General features: G+C 54.1%; 2 protein-coding genes and 1 pseudogene across 3 annotated transcripts; 2 read left to right on the top strand and 1 right to left on the bottom strand.

Moving 5' to 3' along the window:
• Positions 1-1,189: 1,189 nt before the first annotated feature.
• NAXE (NAD(P)HX epimerase) lies at positions 1,190-3,452 on the top strand. Its single transcript, XM_025858847.2, has 6 exons — positions 1,190-1,404; positions 1,495-1,603; positions 1,702-1,812; positions 1,895-2,008; positions 2,687-2,834; positions 3,198-3,452. The coding sequence occupies exons 1-6, from the start codon at positions 1,205-1,207 to the stop codon at positions 3,398-3,400; spliced, it is 885 nt and encodes a 294-aa protein (XP_025714632.2). The 5' UTR covers positions 1,190-1,204; the 3' UTR covers positions 3,401-3,452.
• Positions 3,453-3,681: 229 nt separating this feature from the next.
• On the bottom strand, positions 3,682-10,422 carry GPATCH4 (G-patch domain containing 4). 2 transcript variants are annotated; one of them, XM_025858845.2, is made up of 8 exons: positions 10,280-10,422; positions 7,778-7,915; positions 7,234-7,307; positions 7,039-7,131; positions 6,852-6,938; positions 5,429-5,520; positions 5,133-5,183; positions 3,682-4,926 (listed from the first exon to the last, which is right to left on the bottom strand). In XM_025858845.2, exons 2-8 carry the CDS (start codon positions 7,854-7,856, stop codon positions 4,104-4,106), a joined length of 1,299 nt encoding a protein of 432 aa, XP_025714630.1. In that variant the 5' UTR covers positions 7,857-7,915; positions 10,280-10,422; the 3' UTR covers positions 3,682-4,103. The 2 variants fall into 2 exon arrangements, with proteins under 2 accessions (XP_025714630.1, XP_025714631.1); XM_025858846.2 differs by having other exon boundaries at positions 10,337-10,415.
• Positions 10,423-13,578: 3,156 nt separating this feature from the next.
• On the top strand, positions 13,579-14,943 carry LOC112813690 (receptor expression-enhancing protein 4 pseudogene; annotated as a pseudogene).
• Positions 14,944-18,958: the final 4,015 nt, after the last annotated feature.

Below are 18,958 nucleotides of genomic sequence, written 5' to 3'. Positions count from 1 at the left end.
ACCTTTCGGAATGCTGCTTTCTAGCTCAAGCTGCTTGGATCCTAGCTCCACGGACAGCTATCACTGTATCATTGGGCATGCGAGTCAACATCTTGGAGCCTTAGTTTCCTCCTCCGTAAAATGAGAATAACAACACGGTTGCCACAAGGATAAAATGAGCTGATTCATGCTAGCATGTGGCACATGCTCAAAGAACATGCTTCACATTGTGTTTTAGAAATGAATCTTCAGGGGGTGCCTGGATGGCTCAGTCAGAAAAGTGTATGGCTCTTGATCTCGGGGTCGTGAGTTCAAGCCAAATGTTGGGTGTAGAGATTACTTAAATAAATAAAGTTAAAAAAAAAAGAATCTTCAGAATCTCTCCAAATTAATAGGTCTATAGGGAATCCTGACTAATAAATATATGTAAGTAAAGCTACCTAGGGGCGCCTGGCTGGCTCAGTCCAAAGAGCGTGTGACTCTTGATCTCAGGGTTGTGAGTTAAAAGTAAAAATCGTTAAAAAAAAATAAACAAAAGTAATCTCTACACCCAAGGTGGGGCTCAAATTCATGACCTGGAGATCACCAGCCGCATGCTCCTCCCACTGAGCCAGCCAGGCGCCCCACCATGCTCAGCAGGGAAGCCTGCTTCTCCCTCTCCCACTCCCCCTGCTTGTGTTCCCTCTCTCGCTGTCTCTCTCTGTCAAAAAATAAAATCTTTAAAAAAAAGAAGAAGAAGATGGGCTTTGAGGTGTTCGTCCACCCTGTTCCCAGGTCGCCCGCTTCCTGAATAAAGCCACCCCTCCTCTCCCCGCCCCGCTCCCGCTCGTCCCTCCAGTATGGACCCTGCACCGGGAGCGCCCCAGCCTGAGCGCGGAACCGCCGGCAGCGTAAACGAGACGCGAGCTCCGCTCCCGCGCGTTGCTCGCGGGCGCTGGGCCGGCTCTGCAAGCGCGGGCACCCGTGAATCGCGTGCTCGCAGGACGCCGAGACCAGGGGTGCCCCCGTCCATTCAGCCGCGAAGTGCCAGGCCAGGAGCCCGGGCGGCCCGCCCCGCCATCAGGCCCGCGAAGGGGTCAATCGCGCCCGAGGAACTACTACCACCCACGTGACCGGCAGCGAGGGCCCCCGCCCCCCGGAATGCGCGGCCCGGCGTCCGCGCTCTCGCGAATGGGCGGGGCGAGGCCGCGACCCCGCCTTCAGGGGGGCGGAGCGGGCGCCGCACATGCGCCGGGCGAGCTCCATGTCCGCGCTGCGGGCGCTGCTGGGTTTCGGGTTGCTGGCCGCGGGCTCGCAGCTGCGGCGCGTCCCGGGCCAGACCGGCTCCTGCCGCGCGGGGCCCGCGTGGTGGGGGACGCGGCGGCCGCACTCGGGCGGCCCCGGGGAGCCGGCGGGCATGGCGAGCCCGGCAGTGAAGTACCTGAGGTAGGCGAGGCCTGGACGGGCTCGCTCGGGGGCGGGAGCTGGGACGCGCGGCGCGCAGGGCGCCGGGACTGAGGCTGTGGGTGTCCGCAGCCAGGAGGAGGCCCAGGCCGTGGACGAGGAGCTGTTTAACGAGTACCAGTTCAGCGTGGATCAGCTCATGGAGCTGGCTGGGCTGAGCTGCGCCACAGCCATTGCTAAGGTCAGTGGCCCGGGCACAGACGAGTGGCGGGGACAGCGGGCCAGGGTGGCCCGGGGCCGCCCAGAGCCCCTCTGACTGCCCTCTGGCCCCGCCTCCAGGCCTACCCCCCCACGTCCATGTCCCGGAACCCCCCCGCGGTCCTGGTCATCTGCGGGCCCGGGAATAACGGAGGAGACGGCCTGGTGTGTGCGCGGCACCTCAAACTCTTCGTGAGTATGGGGGCGGGGGCGGGGGCGGGGGCGGCGGGGCTTCCGGGATCCCGGCTTGGACGACCACTCTGCTTTCCTCTAGGGCTACCAGCCAACCATTTATTATCCCAAAAGGCCGAACAAGCCACTCTTCACCGCCCTGGTGACCCAGTGTCAGAAAATGGACATCCCTTTCCTTGGTGAAATGCCCCCAGAGGTAGGTGGCTCCAGTGGGGGTGCCCTCCTCCTCCCCCAACCACCGCCTGTGTCCTGCTCTTCCTCGTGTTCTCGGGCCGAGCTCACTTGCTGATCTTCCTCTCTGGAGGGTGGACTCTTTTAACAGTTGCGGGGGGAGTGCCTGAACTGTGCTGTGTGAGTAGGGGGGACCCCCTGCCCCCTTCACTTCCACAGTCACTCCTTTCTCCCTGAGGTCAGGACCTGTTCCTGTAGGCAGTAAACACGCTAGCCACTCCTCTCAGGGGCTGAAATGACTGCCTCATCCTGAGCCCTTTCTGCAGGGACAGGGATTTAAGGATGGGAAATGAGAACTTTGTTTTTAAGTTTAACACATTCTACACATAGACTGGGATGGTGCAGAGAAGGCAAGTGGCTTGTCCTAACTTCCAGCCTTAGGCAGGAGTCCCACACTGTACCTCCCCAGTGGCAGGCAGGCACTCGGAACAGAAAGCGTGTCTGGACTCAGCTTGCCCTAAATCAGTGACCAACCTGCATTGAAGTCTCGGCCCCAGAATGCCTAGACATTTCCTCTGAATGAGATGAAATGATATTTGTGCCTCTGCGAGTGGCGTGTGCAAAGGATCGTTGTCTCTTATTAAGGGACGTCTGTGCAGCTGCTGGCTCTGACATGCTTTCCCCTCCTTCTGCCCCATCACAGCCCATGCTGATCGACGAATTGTACGAGCTGGTCGTGGATGCCATCTTTGGCTTCAGCTTCAAAGGCGATGTTCGGGAGCCGTTCCGTGGCATCCTGGATGTCCTGAATGGGCTCACGGTGCCCATTGCAAGCATCGACATTCCCTCAGGTGTTGGGTCCAAGGAAGTTGGGGGTGGGGGGGTTGGGGCTGGGACCCTGCCCTATCTTGAAACAGGTACCTAGGAGTCCTCGTTGTCGACCCAAGGCTCAGACCAAGCTTAAAGTAAGTTGAGTCTAGAGGGGCAGAACACAGCTTTATGGATTCCACAAAAGGGCCAGGGAGCAGAGTTCAGGACTGCCGTTATATGTTGGATCCAAGAGACCAAAGCCCAGGAGTACGTGGAGCTTCGAGGATGCAAGTTCCTCGGGAGGGGACACAGAGGGCCTCCCATTCCTTCAGGACTAGGGTAGAGCAGGGTATGGAAGAGAAGTAGACTTCTTCCTCTCTTCCTAAAAACCACCCTCTTTCCAGGATGGGATGTGGAGAAGGGGAACTCCGGAGGGATCCAGCCAGACTTGCTCATCTCTCTGACAGCACCCAAAAAGTCTGCCACCCAGTTCACCGGTCGCTACCACTACCTAGGAGGTCGTTTTGTGCCACCTGCTCTGGAACAGAAGTACCAGCTGAATCTGCCGCCCTACCCCGACACTGAGTGTGTCTACCGTCTGCAGTGAGGGAAGAGGGGTGTGCTTTCCTCCCAATAAAGACTTAGTGCCCCTCTCCCGAGCTACGGAGTCCTGGGAGCTTTCCTGGCAATAAAGGTTAAGGGGTGGGCAGGAGCCAGGGAGCAACACGGCAGACACAGCGCTACCTCTCCAGGAGAACAGAACGGGCAAGGGGGGGCGGCTGTGACATTTGGGCAAATGAAAACCATTTTCAGACGTGGAAAAAAGCTCTCAAGTGAGGTTCTCTGAGCCTTCCCCTTCCCCTCAACGGGCAGCAAGACTATGGGAGGTTAACTGAAGGAATTTCTTTGGAGGCATCCAAGGAAACTAGTGTGTATTTGGGATGTTCCCAGGCCGGGAGTGGAGATGCCAGTCAGGACTTACACACAGGCTGGGAGCCCGAGCTGATGTTGAATCGTTTACTCTAAGGCTGGGGCTGGCGGCCTGTGGGCTGGATGCCGTCTCACACCGGCCGCGTTTGCAGGTGGCATGTCCCTCCAGAGGGTGTCTGCGTCCCGCCACTGCCTGGCTCCCACGGGCACCTGAACTCCTGCTCTCTGTCCACACCCACCTCTGTGCAGCTGGAGTTCAGAGGTCAGCTTCCTCCTCGGGAGGGGCTCCTCACTGCAAGGGTGCAGGAGACCCTGTCGACTCAGGTCTGAGGCTTCAACTCTTCCAAAGGAGTCCGTGGAGTCCCACCTTGACCTGACCTTCAGGCCGTCTTCTGTTTCTTCTTTCTTGCTCTCTGGTCGGGGCCGACTCCAGCCCCTGCCTGCTGCCACCCCTTATCTGTGCTGCTCGAGCCGGTGTGCAACCCGCTCTCCGCCTCCCTACTCCCGCCGCCCTCATCCCCTTCATCCCTCACATCCTGCTCCTCTTCCCGGGACCTCCGTCTTGTCTTCTTGCTTTTCCCCTCACGGTGCACTCTGCTTGCTGCTTCCCCAGCCCCACCATCTGCAGCAGCCCCCGCCACTGCTGCTTCTGTGTTTAAGACGCCCTCCTCCCGCTGCCGCCACCTCTTGCGTCTGCGGCAGGGCTTGGCGCGTGCCCGACTCTCCCCCTGCCCCGTCCCGGCCCTGGCCGCAGCCTCCTGGCCTCCTGCCCCTCCGTCCGGGACGGCCGTCTCTGCGCGCTGCTGCCTCTTCTTCGTCTTCCCGCGGGGCGGGGCGGCTTGCTCCCTGCTCTCCCGCTCTCCCGCTCCACCCATTCCTGCGGCCTCTCCGTCCGCGTCCCCGACAGCCACTCCCTCCCACTCATCTGCCACCGCTGCTTCTGGCTTCTGTCTCGTCTTCCTCCTGCTGCCCCCGCCGGCCTGGCCCGCACCTCCCGGCCGCTCTTCTGCACTCCCGGCGGCTGCTGCAGCCTTTCTCTCCTCTCTTTGCTTCCTTTTCTTTTTCTTTTTTTTGGGGAGCTTGCTCTCAGACTGCAACTGAGGGGTCCCAGGGTCCTGTCCTTTGAGACGAGCCAGGAAGGCCTGCTCCTGGGCCTCCAACCGGGCAAGCTTAGCCTTCATCGTGATCCCAAGACGAGCGGCCCTGAAACGGCGGGGGGCGGGGGGGGCCCAGGTCAGAGCAAGGTACGGGGAAAACAGGCCTAGTCCTTTGCAGTGGCAGGTGACACTGGTATGTGTGTGGCGGGGAATCCTTCCCCTGGCGGGAGAAGCGTACAGAAGGGGCACAGACCAGCCTCGAGGGCTTGTGACGGGGAGGAAAGAGAGCCCAAGGAGCTAACCACTACTTACTTGTGTGCTGTGCGCCCCTCACAGGCTTGGAGCAGCATCTCATCGGTCAGACTGTTGGGGGGAGATCAGAGATCACAAACAACTCGTGCAAAGGCCTGACCTCTCCTGCTCTCTAAAACATCCCTTCGACACTGAGCTTCCTTTCAGGACCTGGCACTTTCTAGGTGCAGGAGAAGCAAAGATTAGTACAACACGGTTCCACCTGAAGAAGCCCAGTCAGGCCTGAGACTTGGTCCCTTCTCTTGAGATTCAAAGGCCTCTCCTCCCACACACCCCAGCCCTAAAGTGAGTCTCACATCTTTGGAGGTTTGCGCCCCCGGCTGTCGTCTTCACTGTGGCTCTCCCAGTCCTTGTCTGGCTTCTCCCCACCTGAAGTCAGTGTGGCCGCCTAGAAGGAGGGAGACAAAGCCCACTCAACACCACTGCCAACCCCTCTTCCCTCCCGAAAGCCCCCTGAGGAACTGGTAGCCACAGGCAGAAGTTTGCCACCCCCGACACAGCTCCCTGCAGACCCACAGAGGTGGACTGCAGCTGTGGGGCGGCGGGGGGGGCATCAGTGGGCAGACCAAGAAGGGATGGGGAAGTGCTCCGGGTCATCAGGTCCTCCTGGTGTCCCCTGGTGGTCATCCCGTGGTGCTTCTCACCGCCCTCCCCCACACCGACCGCAGTGCTTGTATCTAAGCAGACTGAGAACCTACTATGGGCCGATGGGTTGGGATACAGAGTAGAACGGGAACAAGACCGGTCAGCCCAGATGGAATCTACACGTGGGGTCAAGGGAGGATGACAGAACACGGGCAGTCATAAAGTGTCGCCTGTGCTGGAAGAGGGGTACTGATCAGACTTCAGGGTTTGGGGACGTTTCAGGAACTCTGCTCCAGAAGACCACCAAAAGTGGACAGGTAAAGGGAGAAAGGCAGCAGAATGCTGCAGGCAGGCAGCAGGAAGAGCATGTGCAAAAACCTGCAGGTGAAGGAAGGTGGTACCTTCAAAAGAACCCGATCCCATCTGGCTACAAGTGTAGAGGCCCCAAGAGTGGGCTCAGGGCCCTGTGAGCCAGTCTGACATGTCGGGACGGTCAGCCTCGGTCAGGGGCGAGCCAGAGCCCCAGTGAAATGTGTCAGAGAGCACTCTGGCAGCTGTGGCGGTGAGCTGACAGATGGGGAGTGAGACAGTAGGCGGCTGTGAACGAAATCCAGCAGGAGAGGGCGATGGCCACAGAGGCGAGGAGAAATGGGAAAAGCTTGCTACAGAACACGGAGCGCCCTTAGCACGTAACAGATGGTCACTGAATGTGACCTCCCTTCTGCTGTTGCGCTAGAGAGCGCGAGTCTGAAGACTGGGATTCTAGTCCTGCCTGCAAGCCACTCTTCCCTGCTTGTGGCCACAACTGCAAAACAGAGGATGGGTCAGGTAATCCGTCAGGTCTCCTCTGGATTCTAAGTCCCTTGCACCGGACCTCCCCTCCCGCTCTGCTCTGGCGGCGCCTGCCCGTGCCCCACCCCCCACCCCCAGACCCATGGGACCTGAACGTCTCATTCTGCCCAAGGGTCTGGGCACTCTAAGCAAGCGACAGCGAAGCTGCTCACAGGATCTGACAATGTTAGGATGGTCCTAGAATAGGTATGAAGGGGTAAGGCAGATGAAGCAATTGTTCAGGCCCTGGGAGAGGCCAGAGAAGGAAAAAGGACGGGCCCTCCCAGCCCCAGCCCCTAATACCTTCACAAACTTCTGATACAGCATGTTGGGCTTGGGATGATTACGGCCGGTGGTCTCCTTAGAAAGATGCCTTAGCCGTACTCCATCCTGTGGGGGGGTATCAGTGAGTGGGTGACGTGGGTGTGCCCCTCACCCCACACGTCCCAGGCCCTCATGGTCCACACGCCCATCAGTCAGCACCCCATACCTGCCCAGCTTCCACAACCAAGCTGGCCGCAGCCTTGTTGAAGAGCTCGTTCCACCAGTGGTCTGTGAACTCCCTGGCAGGGTCATGTCCCACCTGCCAGGGGAAGAAGTATGAACTCCAAGGGCCTGTCCCTGCCCTGTCCCTGGGGCCCCCCTCTCCATCCACACTGACCTCCCTCCGCCTGCCCAGTCTTACCCCGTGAGTGTCCTGCTTCAGTGTCACCTTGAGGGCCTGGGTGATGCCATTCTCCTTCCGGCCCAGACCTTTGCCTGGAGGGCAACGAGCGATGTGGTTTATTCTCCTGCCTGCCCCAGGCCCTCAGAGGCACCAGCACGTGCCACTCCTTGCCACACCGCACACCGAGCGTTGGGCCTACACCGTCCCTGGGGGATGCCCTCCAGCCCCCTCCTTCTGGTGCCTGTCCATGCAGTGTCCCTGCCTTTGTCTGAGCCCGAGCCATCTTCTCCTTCATGATTCTTACAGGACAGAAGTCATGACCCTTCCTCCCTCCCCCAGTCCTCCCAAACACTTCTTTCTCACGACCCACTGTCAAATTTCTTCCACTCGCCCATTTTCTGGAAAAGTCAGACAGTTTCTTCCACAAATTTCCCTTTACACTGTCTTTTCCTCCTCCAGCTGAATGGGCTACATACAGGTAGCCCAGCATGACGTTACTCCCCTGGGCACTAGGTGGGCAGGGAGCTGGGGGGATGTGGAAGGGCCCCCCCCCGGGGATGACCTTGCGTCCATCCATGCTTTCGCAGCTGCTCCTCAGCAAACTTCATCCCACGACTCTTGACCTCTGGGGTGATGCTCATGGTGAGAGAGGAGTCCCAATCCGCAAGCCCTCACCACAGAAGGTGACACTGTCATCGTCCTTTTAAGAGAAAAGGAGAAAGTGCCCAAATTACCCATCAGCTCCATCCTGACTGCTGTCATAAAAATTCTTTTCTGAACCTGAGGCAGAGACGAAGGAGGTTGGTCTTTGGGGGAGCTCCCTGTCTGACCACGGAGAGATCATCAGCATGTCCAAAAGTCAAGGAGGACTGGTGTTGTTAATAACACCTAAATTTACGGAGAGCTCACCACATGATTATTTCATTTAATTCTCCCAGCTCAGGAGGAGTTCCTAACGTTCCATTCAGGAAAGCAAATGAGGAAACGTGACTTGCTCTGGGTCACACAGCTAATATGTGTAAGAACTCAACCAGACGGCTTGTCTGTACAGTCCCACTCTTTACCACCACGTGGTACAGCTCCCGAGATTCAATGCCCCGTAGAAACAAAGAGGTAAGGGGTTTTCAACCTGAGTTATGAGAATACTCAATGGAGCCCATGTCTTACACCCATGCTCCAGCACTCTATCCTCTCAAGTGTGGGGGCTCCGCACCTCTTCCCCACTGCCGCTCTTCAGCCTTGCTGGAACAACACCCCTTTTGAAACTGTCCAGCTTAGGAACGGCACCCTTACTGAGCATTTCATGCATAACAGGTTGATTACACATACTGTTGTATTGTCTTATTTAATCCCGATCGTCCTGTGGACAGCTATTATCTTTAATTTACAAACAAAGAAAAGAAAGCCTGGCCTGGGTCACGTAGCTAATAAGAGATGGAACTGAAATACAAGCCCAGGCTGCCTGCCTCCGAAGTGGCCTCTTTGTACCCTATCAGTTACTACTTGCATTTCTTTATGGTCATGCAGATGCTCCGCCTTTTGGAGCCCAGAATGGCATTATCCAACTTACATACAAATCTGCCTCTGAAATGGTTAAGCTGGCTTATCACACAAGACACACAAAACTAAGACTACCACTGCTGACTTAGCTCACTAAAGTTAACTTGGATTAAGATAATTTATTATAAGGCGCCTGGGTGGCTCAGTCGGTTAAGTGTCTGCCTTCCGATCGGGTCACAATACCGGGCTCTGAGACTGAAGAGTAGCAAATTCAGGACGACTTACATTTCTGTTCACATTTCTACTGTGAGGGATGATTACCTGAAAACGTGATACCTTTTTTTTTTTTTAAGATTTTATTTATTTATTTGACAGAGAGAGCGAGCGAGAGAGGGAACACAAGCAGGGGGAGTGGGAGAGGGAGAAGCAGGCCTCCGGCCCAGCAGGGAGCCCGATGCGGGGCTCAATCCCAGGACGCCGGGACCATGACCTGAGCCGAAGGCAGACGCTCAACGACTGAGCCACCCAGGCGCCCTGAAAACGTGATACCTTGAGAGTCCTGACAGAAAAGCACTAAGTGAAGAAATGGCTCTATCTTGCTTCTTGAATTTGTAAGAAAAGTAAAATTCAAACACTGGGGCCTTTAAGACCACCTCAAAACCCGGCCTCCTGGGCGCCTGGGTGGCTCAGTTGGTTGGGCGACTGCCTTTGGCTCAGGTCATGATCCTGGAGTCCCGGGATCGAGTCCCGCATCGGGCTCCCTGCTCGGCAGGGAGTCTGCTTCTCCCTCTGACCCTCTCCCCTCTCGTGCTCTCTCTCATTCTCTCTCTCTCAAATAAATAAATAAAATCTTTTAAAAAAAACAAAAAAACAAAAACCCGGCCTCCTCCCGGAAGTTACCTCTGATCTATCAGCCCCCAGATTTTAATAACAACAATAACATCTAACACTAAGTCATTTACTCGATGCCAGCCTGCTAATTGCTTTACACAGATCATCCTATTTCATCCTCCCGACAGCCTATTTGGAAGTGTTATTACCGACATTTGCAAACAAATCGCAGAGAAGTTTATTCCTTGCCCAAATCCAATAGCTGGCAAGTAGCGGACCCAGGCTCTCAGGCATCCCAGGCACTGGTGTTCTTCATTACCCCTCGGCCTCTTACAGCTCTGTGTTTCCTGACCTAAGGTTTACCACCGCACTCATTCGAAACTACACGCCCTGGAAATCGGAGTCGGGCTTTATTCAGGACCCCCACGCACTTAATGCAGGAGTGAGAATGCGCTCAGTCGCTATGACACGGGTGCTTTAACCTACTGACAATGGTAACTGTGGACAGAAGCAACGAGGCCCCAGGCTGTGCGCCGCAGTCTCGTGAAGGCTGCGAGCGCGCTTTCCGGAACCACTTCCTCTCCGGTCAACCTCAGCTTTCTAATGTTAAAGCCGCCCGGGGCCACTCTTCTGACAGCGGTTCCAAAGAGCCGCTATGTCCCTGGCCTCGTTAGGTCTAAATGCAGCCCTCCTGCCGCAGTTCCACCCGGCAAGGCTACTGTGCTGCTCCCACCTTCACTCCTGAGCCCGGTCTCCGACTGCCACCGTCCGGGGGGCCGCAGCTGCTTACCGGCACCGCGGAGCCCTCTACGCGCGAACACGTGCGTCCTCCGGCCTGCGCGCCGCCATGTTCCCGGAAGTTCGGGGTCGGTCCCTCTAGGCTGCCGATACCATAGAGGCGCAGGCCGCCCAGGAGTCCCGGTGTGGGGGAGGCTCTCTGGATTGCACTGTTGCAGCGGAAACTCGTCCGCGCGCGTCCGTTTTCGGGCCTTCGGCGGGGTTCTACTTCCGGCCAGCCTGCAGCCCCCGGGCGGCCGAGGGCCTCGGCACGCCGAGAGCGGCTTTCGCTGTGATGCTGCGCTAGTCCCAGACCCAGAGATGGGGAAGGAAGCCCCGGGCAGCGCGCAGCGGCGGCCCGAGCGGGGTGTAGGGGCGGCGAGGGAGGATCCCCTCGGGGGTGGTTTGCAGGGATGAATACTCAGCCGCGGGGACAGTCGTTGGGAGGTTTCAGTAGGTTCACCAAACACTGTGCGGGCACCTGCCCCGTTGGAACTGTTGATGCGAAGATGCGGAAGACGCGCGCCCTGACTCCGGGAGCACCTGCTCTGGCCAGGGCCGTAGAGACGCTGCGTGGGGCTGGAGGGCGCGGGGGGGGGGGCACGGAGCTAGATGCGGATCCCGGATCGCGCGCGGGGCTGGGGACCTTGCGCTTGCCTGGTAGGTTTGAGGCTCCTCTGAGCAAACTTCGCTAACTGCAGAGAAGTTGCCCATGCCCCATCCACACAAACTGTGCCTAGGCCTCCCTCGCCCAACCACCCAAGAACTAAAACTTGACCGCCCCCCCCCCCCCGCCCACCTCCCTATCTCAGTATTTACGGTAACTCAAGCGCGCACCTCCCCAGGAACCACAAAGAGAAAAACCAGCATTTCCCGGTAAAGCTTTGTCGCATTGCTCAGTTTATCACACTCATCTTCATCAAAATTTTCTGTAAAATTTACTTTTATTAGTTAATTTATTTTTAGGGGGGGCAGAGGGAGAGAGAGAATCTCAAGCACACTCCACGCCCAGTGCTGGCAGCCTTGGGCTCCCATCTCCCCACCCTGAGATCATGACCTGAGCCCAGATCAAGAGTCTGAGGCTTAAGCAACTGAGCCACCCAGGCGTCCCTAACTTTACTTTTTTAATATATGCTACATGGCGGGGCGCCTAGGTGGCTCAGTCGTTGAGCATCTATCTGCCTTTGGCTCAGGTCATGATCCCGGGGTCCTGGGATCGAGCCCCACATCGGGCTCCCTGCTCCACGGGAAGCCTGCTTCTCCCTCTCCCACTCCCCCTGCTTGTGTTCCCTCTCTCGCTGTCTCTCTCTCTGTCAAATAAATAAAAATTTTAAAAAAATGAGGGCAGAATAAATTATTTAAAAAAAATATATATATATGCTACATGGGGACACTGGTTTAAACGATGGATCTTGCTTTGTGGAATTCTAGAGGCACCAGCGATATGGGATGCTTGGAAGGTACTCCTCAGAGGCTATTTCAGTAGGGGAACTTTCTGTGAATGGGAGTCACATCTGAGTCCTTTTCCCATTCGCCACTGATTGTGAGACCTTGAACAAGTCACTTCTCACGAGCACTCTTTCCCTGGTCTGTAAAATTAGACTATTGGGCTAGTTCAATCATTTTTACAAACTTGGCCTTACTGTGGTATTTCGGGCTGCTGAGGGAATTCCACAGACCCGGCTTCAGCTTCCACCATGTCCCCTTCCATCTCTGTGTCCCCTCTACCTATCCAAGGCCAGGTATCATACTGTGGTCATGGCAGAGGTTTGGAAGCTCCGGGATGAGGCAACCTCAAGGGCCCTTTCCAGCTAACAGTTTGTGTGTGGCACACTTTGCAGCCACGCCACAGGCCTAGTGGCCACAGTTCTCTGACTCAAGTTTCCTAGTGTGACCTAGGGTCGTGAACTCCTTGCTCTGCCTGACTCACTCATCCAGAGGCATTTGTTAAGGGTCTTCTGTAGACCAAGGGCTGGAGGTATAAAAATGTCCAGCCTTTGTCCTGTTGGACCTCACAATCTTGTGGGGATATAACAAGTTACCAAGGATTTATGTCACTGAGAGCTCCGGCCAGGTTAGGACAGTGCTGGGGCCCCAGTGCAGGGCCCCCGGGAGGAGCTTTCTGAAGGATCCCCCTTGAGGGTGCAGGCCCGGCCCCGGGGTTGTATGGGATCGCAAGAGAAATGGGCCTCAAGGAGTTCCAAGTTGCATGGTTCTCAGGCCCCCTCACAAGAGTGGGAATAGAGGCCATTAGGACAGAGCAAGCGCACGTGACTATGTACACGATCTGATACGCTGACAGCAAGATGCATAGAAATTACAGTAATATTTAAAAATGGAGAAATTGTAAAGAACCAAAATATCCCACGAAAGGAGAAAGGCTAAATAAATTAGTGTAACTGTACAATGGACTAATATGTAGCCTTAAAAAAGGTTGCTGAAGAAGGACTGAATAACTTGGAAGTATCTATGATATAATTAAAGTGAAAAAAGCAGATACAAAATGGTACCTATATAGTAAGGGCTCATCTGTGTTAAAAATCCATATGTAATAGCATCAGAAGGAATAAAACACTTAAGAATTTAATAAAGGAAATGTAAGACTTGTACATGAAAACTACAAATTGAAAGAAATTAAGGAAGATCTAAATAAATGGAAAGATGCCTGTGTTCATGGATGGGAAGACTTACTGATGTTTTAGGTCACATTACCGTCCAAATTGGTCTCCAGATTCCATACAATCTCCATCAAAATCCCAGCTGGCTTTTTTGCATAAATTGACAAGCCGATCCTAAAATTCATATGGAAATTCAAGGGGCCCAGAATAGCCAAAATATACTCAAGAAAGAACAAAATTGAAGGACAAATTCTTCACTATTTCAAAATTAACTACAAAGCTACAGTAATCAAGAGTGTGGTTCTGGCATAGGATAGATTTATAGATCAATGGAATAGAATTCAGAGTCCAGAAATAAACCCATACACTTACGGGCAATTAATTTGCAACAAGAATGCCAGGACAATTCAGTGGAGAGAGAATACTCTTTCCTTTCTTTTTTTTTTTTCTTAAAGATTTTATTTATTTATTTGACAGAGACACAGTAAGAGAGAGAACACAAGCAGGGCGCCCTTCTAAAAGCCGCCCTTACCAGCTCCCAAGCTGCTTCCTCCAAGCCCCGGCCTCCTCGCCTCAGCCCATGGGTCTCCCCACTCCTCAGGCTCTGCGTACTGTGGAGTTAGGGGGCGGCGGGCTCCACCTCTGCCAAGGGGCAGCCCGAGCGCCCCTCTGCTTCCCACACTTCCACTGATTACCCCCTCCCAGCCCCGCGTGAGCGTCCCCCTGGTCATCTTTTTGTGGGGGTTCCCCCTCCGTCCCAAGGCTGCAGGTTGGTGTCCTGGATGATCTGTTGCCTGGTGGTGTTGGTGTTTGGGATGCTGTACCCAGCTTATGCTTCCCACAAGGCTGTGAAGACCAAGAACATTCGTGAATATGTCCGGTGGCTGATGTACTGGATAGCCTTTGCACTGTTCATGGCTGTGGAGACCTTCACAGACATCTTTATTCCCCGGTTCCCTTTCTACTACGAGATCAAAATGGCCTTTGTGCTGTGGTTGCTATCACCTTACACCAAAGGGGCCAGCCTGCTTCACCACAAGTTTGTCCACCCATCCTTGTCCTGCCATGAGAACGAGATTGACACCTGCATCGTGCAGGCCAAGGAGCGCAGCTATGAGACGGTGCTCATCTTTGGGAAATGGAGCCTCAACATTGCTGCTTCAGCCACTGTGCAGGCTGCCACCAAGAGTCAGGGTGCACTGGCCGGAAGGCTGCGAAGCTTCTCCATGCAGGACCTGTGCTCCATCCCTGATGCCCTTGCCCCCGCCTACCAGGATCCCCTCTACCTGGAGGACCAAGTACCTCGCCGCAGGCTACCCATTGGGTACTGAGCAGGGGGCCAGCTAGACAGCGACACCGACGATGAGTGTTGGTCAGACACAGAGGCAGTTCCCCAGCCACCCAGCCGGCCCCGAGAGAAGCCTCTGGGCCGCAGCCAGAGCCTGCCTGTGGTCAAGAGGAAGCCACCAGTGCGGGAGGGCACCTCCTCACGCTCCCTGAAGGTTCGGACAAGGAAAAAGACCATTTCTTCAGACATGAACAGCTAGGGTCTGCAGAGCCTGGTCTAATCTTACCTCTTGCTTTATGGGGCGCTGGGGGCTGTTTGGAGGGGGCCTCTGGCTGCACGTCTGACCTGCCTACACCAGCCGCTCAGGCTCTGTCCTCCTGGCTCCTGGTGTCGTTAAGGGCCAGGTGCTGCCGGGGCCATGCACAGGGCTATACCTGTAATGTACCAAAGCAGGCTGGGCCCAGGATTCTATTTATTGTCTTTCTCATCCTTCTACCCTCCCGGGTGTGTGGGACCAGAGTCCTTCCCAAACCTCTGCAAGTGAAACCAAAAGTCCACCCAGCTGTGTTCATTCCTTCCTGTCCTTCAGAGTACTTGACAGCCTCCTCCAAGGCCTTGTGTGTGTGTGTAGGTGTGTGTCCTGGTTGTACGTTTTGTGTTGGTGAATGAGGTCAGGTTTATGCACGTTTTGGTAAATAAACACATACAAGTGAAGGCGCCCTGAGAATACTCTTTTTAACAAATGGTGCTGGGACAACTGGATAGCCAGATGCAAAAATTAAATAAAACAAATAAATAAATAAATAAATAAAGTTGGAGCCCTCCTTCATATCATATGCAAAAACTAACTCAAAATGGATCAAAGAACTAAAGCTCTTAAAATTAAAACTTTCGTGCTCCAAAGGACACTATCAAGAAATTCAAAGACAGGGACACCTGGGTGGCTCAGCTGGTTAAGCGTCTGCCTTCCGCTCAGGTCTTGATCCCAGCGTCCTGGGATTGAGCCCTGCGTCCGCTCCCCCTGCTTGTGCTCACTCTCTCTCCCTGACAAACAAACAAACAAACAAATAAATAAATAAATAAATAAAATCTTTTAAAAATTCAAAAAATCACAGAATAGGAGAAAATATTTGCAAATCATACGTCTGATAAGGCTCTAATATCTAGAATACACAAAGAACTCTTACAAGTCAACAATAAAAAGACAACACAATTTAAAAATGGACAGAAGATTTGAAAACACATTTCTCCAAAGATCTACAAATGGCGCATAAGCTGATGAAAAGATGCCCAAACTTATTAGTCACCAGGAAAATGCAAATGAAAACCACAATGGGACAGCATTTCACACCTACTAGGATAACTGTAATTTTTTTTTATAGGGTAATAGCACATGTTGGAGAGGATGTGGAAAAATTGGAACACTCAGGTCTTGCTGGTGGGAATGTAAAATGGAGCAGCTGTCTTGGAAAACAGTTTGAAAGTTCCTGACAAAGTTAAATATAGAATTACCATAGGACTCAGGGATCCCACTCCTGGGTATGTGCCCAAAGAGAACTGAAAACAAAACTTGTACATGAATGTTAACAGAAGCATTATTTATAATACTGAAACAGTGGAAACAACCCAAATGTCTATCAACTGAGGGATGGATCAAAGAAACACAGTAGACCCACAAAATGGAATATTACTTGGCCATCAAAAGGAGTGGGGCACTGGGACACTCCACAACATGCAGAAAACTTGGAAACATGCCAAATTTAAAGAACCAGAAACAAAGGCCACGTATATGCCATGTCCAGAATAGGCAAATCCATAGACACAGTTCAGTTTGGGAGGGGGCCATGGGGAGTGACTGGTATGGGTACAGGGTTTCTTTTTGGATTGATGACTTGTTCTGGAATTAGATAGTGGTGGCAGTTAAATTCATGAATATCCTAAAAATGACTGAATTGTACTTTAAAAGGTGTTATGATACGTGAATTTTATCTTTAAAAAATGCATAGGCACACTAGAGCAAGGGAAGAACACTAACCTGTTATGTGCAGTGAACCCTAGGTAAAGGGATTACAGGTAAGCCTTTCCTCCTCTTTGTACCTTTCCCCTGAGCCTCAAAAAAAAAAATTAAGATCGATTTATTTATTTGAGAGAGAGAGAACATGAGCTGGAGGGGCAGAGGGAGAGGGAGAGACTCTCAAGCAGACTCCGCACTGAGCGCAGAGCCCAATGCGGGGCTGGATCCCAGGACCCTGAGATCATGACCTCAGCCGAAACCAAGAGTCCGAGGCTTAACCAACTGAGCCACCCAGACGCCCTCAGTTTTTCTGCAATTAGCATATATTATTTTATCAAGAAAAAGATTAAAACAGCAAATGTGTACAACTCAGAGTTAGTGCTGAGGGACTGGGGGTGGAGAAGAGGAGAAATATCTGCAGCAGAAGTGCAGGGGGAAGTGAGAGCGGCCCTGAGATCACCAACTCCAACTCCTTTCCGGGTGTCTGGGGTAGAATTAAATGCTCCGGGTACCAGGTTCACTTTCCGTGCAGGCTTTAAACCCCGGGCGGCTTGGCGGCGCCAACAAGGCCTGTGGCTCAGGGACTGCCCCGTCGCTCCTCTCCCTCCGCCTCTTGCCAGGTCCGTTTTTCTGCTGGTGAAACGTGAGGCTGAGCGCGCAGAAACTAGCTTGTGGTCGCACCTACAACCGGAATTTTTTTTTCCTTTAACTTTTTTATTGTTATGTTAATCACCATACATTACATCATTAGTTTTTGATGTAGTGATCCATGATTCATTGTTTGTGCATAATACCCAGTGCTCCACGCAGAACGTGCCCTCTTTAATACCCATCACCAGGCTAACCCATCCCCCCACCCCCCTCCCCTCTAGAACCCTCAGTTTGTTTCTCAGAGTCCATCGTCTCTCATGGTTCGTCTCCCCCTCCGACTTACTCCCCTTCATTCTTCCCCTCCTGCTATCTTTTTCTTTTTTTTCTTAACATATATCACATTATTTGTTTCAGAGGTACAGACCTGTGATTCAACAGTCTTGCACAATTCACAGCGCTCACCATAGCACATACCCTCCCCAATGTCTATCACCCAGCCACCCCATCCCTCCCACCCCCCACCACTCCAGCAACCCTCAGTTTGTTTCCTGAGATTAAGAATTCCTCATATCAGTGAGGTCATATGATACATGTCTTTCTCTGATTGATTTATTTCACTCAGCATAACACCCCCCAGTTCCATCCACGTCATTGCAAATGGCAAGATCTCATTCCTTTTGATGGCTGCATAATATTCCAGTGTGTGTGTGTGTGTGTGTGTGTGTGTGTATACATGTGTGTATATATATATATATATGTAGATATATATATATATATACACCACATCTTCTTGATCCATTCATCTGTTGATGGACATCTTGGCTCTTTCCACAGTTTGGCTATTGCTACAACCGGGATTTTTAAAAGCCTGCGTCAGGAGCACTGGTCACCGAACAACTACTTTTCTTTCCGTGTAGAGAAGAAGGGGTCCTGCTCTCAGACTGTTTCTGAGACCGATTCTACTTCCCGATCCTCCGCCTAGGCCGCCGCTGGCTTTTCCGCTTCGTTGACTGAGTTCACGGTAATAAAAATACTACAACCCTTTGGGTGCGGTATTTAGAATGGTGGTTTACGGTTTTACTAACGTCCTCCTATGACCGTCACCGAGATCCCACGTCCCGTAGTTGTCCCTATTCCCCCTAGGGACGCCCGCCGCGGGCCCCATGGCGCACAGCGGGGGACAGATGTGGGGGACCGGTGCGGGGTCGGGTGCGCGGACCGGTGCGGGGTCGGGTGCGGGGACGTGGTGTTCGGTTGGTGTGCGACGTTGGTGTGCGGGTTCGGCCCCCCCCCACGCGTGTTCCTCTGAGGCTCCGTCGCCACCTGCGCTTGCTGCCCCCCTCCTCTCCCTTCCAGGTCGAGGCCTGAGCCCCAGGCTCTGTCCCTCCAGCGCTTGTGTCCGCCTCTCTCCGGCTTCAGTGTCCCCCTTGAAGGGGCTTGGAGCCCGGGGGTGGGGATGCTGGCCGCGGGCGTGGAGCGGGGAGAGCGGGCGGAGGGTGGGCGGCAGGGGGCCCGCTGTCCCCCCGCAGCTCTCCGGCCACCTCCAGAGTCACCCTGGAGGAGGACAGTCCTCAGGGTAGCAGACGCATCCATTTGGGGTGCTTCTTTTCTATCTTTAAAGGGCAGTACTTGCAGACACGTCAGCAGAACCGCCGTGGGACCGTCTCTGCACCGACGCGAGTGGAGGCTGAGGAGCGCACTCGAAGGAACAGCCAGGACCCCGGCCTCGCCCTTCGCCACGCACCTGCCGCCCCGGAACCTGAGAAAGAGGCTTCGAGAGGTCGGGACTCCGCGCCCTCCGAACTAGAGCCCAGCGGAGCACGCGAGGGCTGCCCGGGGTTCCCGCCGCCCGGCGCTGGCCTCTCTGAGCCGCACCCTCAGCCCCGCCCCGCGCCCCCTGCTGGGCCTCGGGCGCATTGCACGTCAGCGCTGCAGTCAAGGCTCCAAACTTCGCGCACGTTATAAGGTTCTTTTCCTTTTCTTTTTCTTTCTTTTTCTTTCTTTTTCTTTCTTTCTTTCTTTCTTTCTTTCTTTCTTTCTTTCTTTCTTTCTTTCTTTCTTTCTTTCTTTCTTTCTTTCTCTCTCTCTCTCTCTCTCTCTCTCTCTCTCTCTCTCTCTCTCTCT

The sequence above is a fragment of the Callorhinus ursinus genome, unplaced genomic scaffold, assembly GCF_003265705.2.
Source record: "Callorhinus ursinus isolate GAN/ISIS: 27379988/994484 unplaced genomic scaffold, GSC_fseal_2.0 scaffold92, whole genome shotgun sequence".
In the NCBI taxonomy this organism is placed as follows: Eukaryota; Metazoa; Chordata; class Mammalia; order Carnivora; family Otariidae; genus Callorhinus; species Callorhinus ursinus.
This window is presented reverse-complemented; position numbering and strand designations above follow the sequence as displayed.

Coding starts and splice junctions, on each gene's coding strand:
- NAXE (XM_025858847.2), top strand. CDS start 1,205: ATGCGCCGGGCGAGCTCCATGTCCGCGCTGCGGGCGCTGCTGGGTTTC. Junction 1,604..1,701: donor GCGCCACAGCCATTGCTAAG/GTCAGTGGCCCG, acceptor CCCCGCCTCCAG/GCCTACCCCCCCACGTCCAT. Junction 2,009..2,686: donor TTGGTGAAATGCCCCCAGAG/GTAGGTGGCTCC, acceptor GCCCCATCACAG/CCCATGCTGATCGACGAATT.
- GPATCH4 (XM_025858845.2), bottom strand. CDS start 7,856: ATGAGCATCACCCCAGAGGTCAAGAGTCGTGGGATGAAGTTTGCTGAG. Junction 5,521..6,851: donor TGTATCAGAAGTTTGTGAAG/GTATTAGGGGCT, acceptor CCCTCCTTCTAG/GCGGCCACACTGACTTCAGG. Junction 4,927..5,132: donor GAGGGGCGCACAGCACACAA/GTAAGTAGTGGT, acceptor CCGCCGTTTCAG/GGCCGCTCGTCTTGGGATCA.